This window comes from Phoxinus phoxinus (genome assembly GCF_949152265.1).
Source record: "Phoxinus phoxinus genome assembly, chromosome: 14".
NCBI lineage: Eukaryota > Metazoa > Chordata > Actinopteri > Cypriniformes > Leuciscidae > Phoxinus > Phoxinus phoxinus.
This window is the reverse complement of record NC_136889.1, coordinates 18,596,514-18,604,209: the sequence shown is the minus strand read 5'-3', so window position 1 is coordinate 18,604,209 and position 7,696 is coordinate 18,596,514. Positions and strand designations below refer to the sequence as shown.

The window sequence follows — 7,696 nt, the reverse complement described above, 5'->3', positions numbered from 1 at the left end:
CTCGCAGTCTTTACGACAGACCGTAAACTGATTCGTAGAAGATGGCGACCCGGTGCAGCTGTCAAAACGTGAGAGTTTAATTTCGTAGAACCGGACACTCGATAAACAGTACTGACCATCAGGTTGGACAAATGTACTGGAATTAACCAGAGACCATCGCTCGATCAGAGACGGAGACTTCTGTGTTGAAGAAGATGCAGTTTTCTTCCATAAGGAGGTGACATTGGGGGAGGACAGACGCTGCTGGATTTGATACTCAAAAAGTGAAAGACAGTGTCAGATTCCTGATGTGAACTTATCTGAAAGTACCAATGAACATTCATGCATTTAAATAACTAGTCTATTAGTTTTATTTGTTTAAAAAATGGCTTGGAGGTCACGGCTCCCTTACATTGGCCGGAGGCATCTGAGTATTTTCTCCAACCCTTCTCCCTCAAACTGGACTAAAGTGGTGTCTGATGCGGAAAAGATCGTAGGATATCCAACTTCATTCATGAGTTTACGCTGTTTACTTAGTGACGAGCTCAGCAACGTGGCCATGCATGTTAGGAAGCTTGTGGGAACGAAACATCCTCTGCTAAACACCGCCAGGTAACTTACTGTTTTATTCATGACTGTCTTCTGGCCACCAGACAGAAAGACTTTGACAGTTTTTTCAACATTCATATGAAACAGAGTTGGTTGTAATGAATATTGCAACGCACAATAAGAAAGGTTTCTTGAGCACTAAATCAGCAAATGAATCAGAATGATTTCTGAAGGATCATGTGTGAAGACTATATTTTACAGCAAACTGTGAAAATGCTGAAAATCCAGCTTCGCCATCACAAGAAGAAAGTAGGCTACACTTTATTATATTGATATATTTATTTTTGAACTATATTTATAGATGATTTAAAAAATATAATACCAAATTCAACAGTAAATGATATCTACAATTTGGTCATTCATTTTATTCAGAAATATAGTTCCTTGATAATAGCTCCATTAACTCGCTTGGTAAATATATCAATTTACAAAATTCTGGAAACAGGCTGTACACCAGATTAAATCGGGGGATTCCAGTCTGATTTCCAATTAACGTTTAATATCAATCTTAGCGGTTATGTCAATGATCCTAGAGAATGTTGTAGCAGAACAATTAATAAAATGTAACCTCCTCCACCACCATCAGTTTGGTTTTAGACTACAACATTCCACAACACAAAATTTGGTAAACACAAAAATAATTCAGAAATGTTAAGGATCAATCTAAATGGTTTTAAAGCTTATTAGACAGTGTATATCCCAAATCAGGCAGCTCATCTTTTTATGCATGCAATGATCTTGCCCCGTATTTCTGACTGTTACAGTTTAGACAAATTAGTCCGTAATCAAAAACCTAAAGTAGTATAACTACCAGAAGTACAGCAGGTGTAAATTGTAGAATTGACAACCGCATAAGCACACAAGGACAAAGAGCTTTTTCTGTAAAGCTTTTTTTTTTTTTTTGCAACTCTGCAATATGTTGACAACATGCACTTGATATAAAGACTTTCACAATGACGGTTAAGTGCTGGTTTGCTAACCAGAACTGTATGTGTATATAAATATAATAAATTGTGTTGTTACTTATGATCGACTTTGATAACTTTGAACCAGTCCAAATCAAAATTACCATAACCAACATACTTCTAGCTGTCATGGGGCATATTTATCAACCCTATGGGGTTAGACCTAGTTCATGAATATTGATTAGGTCATATTGACGTTGCTTGGTTACCTTATTGGAATAAACTGCCATGTGACACAATTACTGTTAATGAACCAATAGTAGCGTTGCTCAAATTAATTCCAGACCAAGTGTTAATTTGCTATCGTCTGCACTTCAGCCAATCAGCTATAAGTATAACGTAGCCTGGTTAATAATATACATGAGCCAAGCCTTCAGTTTAGCAGGATTTGAAAGATCGTAGTGTGTAAAGAAGCCCCTGATGGACTTTCAAGTGACAAACTGATTTACATGTTGGTGTATCACCTGAATATAGTGGTTAAACGGAGGACAGATTAAAAGGCATCTCAAGAGTTTTACATCCTGCTGACCTGTTCAGTTTGTTCATTGAGAAGCAATGCAAGTCTAGTAATTTCTTCTATAAATCAATAGGCTGGATGACGTTTTCTTGTGATTCCTCACTATAGTCCTGTGCTATTGAATCATGTAGCACACATAAAGCTGTTTTGTTGATGAAAGAATGAAATTGAAACTACGAATCATATGTCAAATAATGTGCACAAATTGTATTTTTCAGGCTAGTCCAGTTAAAGCATGTTCATTGAGTGTGGAAGGCTTAATAAATGAGACTTTTGTCCTCTCCTTGGTCTACAGGTGAACGTAACCTAATGGTTTTGCATCTTGACTGCAGAAGTCAACGGTTCAGTTCCGGTTAGGGGCGAATTAGAAATGGGAGAGTTATTGAATTCACTTGAGCAAGGCACTTAACCTCTAGGTTACTCCTAGGAGATAGACCCTGGAAATAGAGTACTTAAAAGTCACTTTCAAGTAGCCATGGCTAAATTAAAGCTGGCTCCCTCCAGTGGCTGCCGTTTGCAGTTCCAGTCTGATTTTGTGCAACTTTTGAGACAGACAGCCCACTCTGTGATACCATAGATCAGGTTTATATATTGACTTTTTTTTTTAGTATAGCACACTCCATCTGCTTTTTTTTTTACACTGCTGTGTGCTTCCCTTTTGTCTCTATAGACTATATTTATTAATTTAGCCTATGATGTGCCGTGCGTGAATATTAGCTTTATGTGTTTTTTTTAATAAGTTGGCTGAGTCAAACCTTCTGATCAGTTTTCAGTGAGAGAACAGTTACAGTCTGAACTCAAGAGGTGTAACTGAGATTTGAATCTGAACCATGAATTACCTCCAAACACAAAATATTTTCAAAAGAAAACAAACTAAAAAAAATCCTAAAAGGGATAATTCACCCAAAAAGGGAAAATGTACTCGCCCTATGTAAACCATAGCCTATGACTTTAGTTCTTCTGTGGAACACAAAAGAAGATATTTTGAAGAATTTTGTTAACGGTTTTGGTTATTTACCATTGACTTCCATTGTGTGGACAAAGACCACATAGACATATATTTTTTATGTTCCACAGACGAGAGAAAGTCATACAGGTTTGGAACAACTCGAGGGTGAGTGAATGATGACAGACTTTACATTTTTTGGGATGAACTATCCCTTGAACTTTTTTTAACCTGAGTGCTGTCTAACTGAATGACATGCAGAAAGTTTTAAGAGGAAATAAAGACTGAGAGTTTGTGTGTGCGCGCTTGGTTTTAGAGGGAGAGAGAGTTCGGAAACTCAATCCGGCCCATCCAGACGACAGTGCTGGAAACAGTAGCCCAAGGGTGTAATAACCTATACACCTAAATCTGATATGACAATCCATTTGGGAGGGGACCCTGTCTTCTCTCCTCAGCATCAGTGCAGATTCAGCCGTCTCCTAAGACGCGCCACAGATATTTATATGCACAATTGCAGGCTGGCGAGTCGGGCAATGCCAGCTCACGTTCCGCTTTGCCTTTCGGTTCATTCTTTTAAAAAAAACACAGACCTCAGCGAAGTTCAGAGCAGTTTGCGGTTGCGGCAAGAGCTTGCGGAGATGTCCGTGACACGTCAGGGGAAGACCTTCACAGTTCCACACACACAGATGTGTTTTTCTCCACACACATACACAGGCACTGTGACACTCACTAGGGTGGTCTCACTGAGGTCCTGCCGCAGGGCTTTTCAATCTTTTACGGCGAGAGACCGCCATCCTAAAATTTAAAAGGCATCTATTTAGGTTTTTGTATAAAGACCCAATTTGTACTGTGGAAAATTAATATTGCAAATAAAATATGATATGGAAAATATTTAGTGGCTATTACGTCACATTATACATTTTTTCCGCTCCTTATAGTACTGGACTGTTTAATTTAATTTAATAAATTAATTTATTTTCATTTGAATTTATTATTTTATTATTATAATTTTTTTTTTACACTTTTTCTCTAAACTTTTCCACGGACCCCAGTTCAAAAAGCTGAAAACCTAATTGGGCCCACCCAAAAAAAGTCTCGGTCTCCATGTATTAAAGTGACGGCCCTGCTGCAATACACACATAATATTCCCGAAGAACAGAGTGCAGTGATGTAATGTCACATTTTCCAAATGACATCATTCGCTGTGGCGTTTTGATTGATATTTACAGCAGTTTTATTTTTTAGTGCCGTTCACACAGGACACACTAATGTGGTAAAAGCAGCTAAATGAAGCATAGTGTATGCCCCCCCCCCATATATTCGTTTTACTTTAAAAAATATATATTTAAAAAAGATTTTTAGTTGTTTTAGCTCATTTTAATACTTGTTTTCTGTTATTTAAAATCAGTTTAAGTCATCTTGAGGCTCCCTTGGAAGTTTGTTAAGAGCCCCTAGTGGGCCCCGAACCCTGGTTGAGAACCACTGGTCTGTAGACTTGTAAATATGCTCATCCCACCCCCAGATTCATCTGATTGGCTCATTATTTTATGACTGGCATTTATCCCCTGTGACACATGGGTATCTTGACATCATAACAATGCATTGCTCATGGTGCAAGATGTGGTGGGTGGTGGGTGGGGGGTGGGGGGGCAAAGACATCCATCTAGCTCATGTTTTCATTGGCTACCCAAAATATGGCGTCCTGTGTGAACAGCCCCTTAAAAATGTTTCACACATATTAAATTTACTTCACTGCGCACTCCTTGTTCGTGAGGGTCATAAACACTTTCCAGCTGGTCTGTAACGTTCCATCACTCTTTCATGCCCTCTTTCCAATCATTTCTTATCACCACTCGTCTTGTTTTAATGACTCCCTGCTCCTCACTTTGCAGGAGAGTGAGTTTGTGATTTAATGATGTGTGTTTGTGTGCATGTTTTGAGATGCAGTTTCTGTCTGATTGAGTGATGGTGTGTGTGTTTCTGGGCGGTGGATGTGACCAGATTATTTCATACTTCTCTAGTCTGACCTTTCTATCAGTGGTTTTAAAATGTTAGCTAAAGGCAACATGGCTGGTGGACAGGAAGATGTTAAAAACCTGTGAATTGTTTATCGGGATGGTCTTTCACATCCTGGGATGTGAACTGGTGTATATGAGGGCTGCTTGATTGATTGCGTTTACATGAACAACACAAGACAGAGCTATCAAAAATCAACTCATTATTAACACCAAAGAACACAGGGAAAAACATGTATGGTATTTTTTATATTTAGACATCAATGCAAATCTCGCGGGAGTGGGTCGGTTGTACCTTTGCTGCAGGGGGGAGTGTGCGGTCAAAAAAGTGGGCGGTCAAAAAATACAGTGCAGGTCCCGCGATTTGCTGCGGAACATGAAAGGTTTGAAGTTCAACAATTGAAGTTCACGCAGTTGATCAGTAACATTCTCTTAAGTTTAATACGTTTTAAGTACTAAAATGACTAAAACGGAAATAAAAATAAATGAAAGCTTAGTGGAATTATTTACAAAAATAATATAGCTGCAAGCAGCCATCACGGGGCCAAGCCCTTCCAATGGCTCCATGGGTTCAAAAATTAGATTGGTTTAAAAACGTAACTTAAAAAAAAACAAAATATCCTTACTTTGTATTCTTACAAAGTATTCTTACTTTATAATGTAAGATGTTAAATGTGGTCATCATTATGAGATCAATTATAGCCAATCAGTAACCCATGGAACCGTTGGAAGGGCTTGGCCCCGTGATGGCTGCTTGCAGCTATATTATTTTCATAGAGATGACAGCCTTGTTTTTTTTAATATGGAAGAGAGATTCAAGGTGAGAATGAAACATTTTTTTAAATGAGGGAAAACAACAGTTTCAATAGAGAGCCAAATAAACTCTTGAATGTACTTGGCATATCAGTAACAATTTGGACTTTTCACCATATGAGAGTACTTCTTGCGGTCTGGACATGTGACACACAGGATTCAAACCCATGACTTAAAACTAACCAATTAGCATGCTAAGCTAACTAGCTTAAGGCAACAAACACAGGCAGGGGCAAATTTGAAGAGATATGTCTCCGGAACGGTAGCGGATATCAAAAACATAGTGAACAAACTGTTTGTCATTTTCTTCTATAAAGCAGACAGTCACATTGTTGGAAAATGACAAATGAGATATCGTTGGATCTGGCATAAACCAAGGAACATGATGACACAAATCAAATGTTGAACAATGTTTTCAAAAGTTTATAATTGTTTTTGCAAAAAACCTTATCTCTGGAACACTAGGTGGCGCTTTGTTCAAATTTCTTAGGTACCTTCAGGACATGCCGATCATGATACCTACTGAATTTTGTGCCGATATGTCAAATCGTTTAATAGATATAGCAATTTGTTAAAATTCAAAATGGCGGTCTGATGGTTCATCCGATCCTGGCAAAATCGTTATCCTCCTATTCAGCATGTCACAAGGAATCCATAGACGCCACGATAATGATTAATGAATGAGTTCTGACAAACTGTGCAAAAGTTATTTGCAAAAATAGCCATTTTTTAGATCTCATGACTTGTAGGTGGTGCTGTTCCCAAGTTTGGCATGGACCCTCAGATCATGGTTCTGATCAAGCGAACCAATTTCTCTTTTCAAGTGATCAAAGTTTGGCTGAGATGCAGACCTTGTTAACTTTGCGACATCATAGCTTTTGAACAAAAATGTATAAAAAAATCTGTTTCGTCATGTGCGTACTTTTCAAAATGTCCACTACTGTAATCCGCAGAGTCTTCGAATGTTAGATGTTGAATGTGATCAACACGATGAGAGGACGACTCAGGTATTCGAAGTTTAATTTTTCTAGGTCAAAGGGTTCAAAAGTTATAATTGTTTCAAATGTGAATCTTTGAACTGGTGGTGGTCCTGACCTATAGAGTTGGTACTAGAGGCTACAAAATTGGTCAGATTACTATTCATTACCATCATTTCAAGTGTACCAAATGTCATAATTTTCATCACTTACGGTTCATATAGCTGCTATAGACTCCCATTAGGGAGAAATAATAAGAAAACTAACAGATACAATTGGGGCTACAGGCGCTTTGGGGCTTGGCCCCTAAAAATTTAAATGTGAAATTAAAAGTTAATTAAAAAATATGAATAAATACTATAATAGTATATAAATACTAAAATAACACTGGCCACTCAGAATGCTGAAAACTGAGTAATGGGTGTGTGTTGATCTGGTTTCACTTAAACCATTTATGACCTTTACCTGATAAAAGAATAGTTTACGACGATTACATGACCTACACGGTATTGGGTTATTTTTAAGCATAATCTATGTAAGATGATATATGTAACCACACTCATTGATTCTCCTGCTATAAGCCACTTTTTCTGTATTTCTATTTCTCGTTTGTACCTTAAATGTCTCCTTCTCTCCTTTATTCATTCATTCTGTCATGATATATCCTGCCCACCTCTCTCTCTCTCCCTCACTCTCTCTCTCTCTCACTCCCTCTCTCTCTCACTCCCTCTCTCCCTCTCTCCCTCTCTCTCTCTCCCTCTCTCTCTCTCTCTCTCTCTCTCTCTCTCTCTCTCTCTCTCTCTCTCTCTCTCTCTCTCTCTCTCTCTCTCTCTCTCTCTCTCTCTCTCTCTCTCTCTCTCTCTCTCTCTCTCTCT

The 7,696-nt window shown here is 38.2% G+C and overlaps 1 protein-coding gene across 1 annotated transcript in view; it reads left to right on the top strand.

The window, feature by feature from the left end:
* pdss2 (prenyl (decaprenyl) diphosphate synthase, subunit 2) overlaps positions 1-7,696 on the top strand; it is a 31,575-nt gene continuing 23,879 nt past the window's right edge. Inside the window, exon 1 of the mRNA XM_079634215.1 lies at positions 1-591. Coding sequence (XP_079490341.1) covers positions 365-591 — 227 coding nt within the window. The 5' untranslated portion in view covers positions 1-364. The remainder of the gene's footprint in view (positions 592-7,696) is intronic.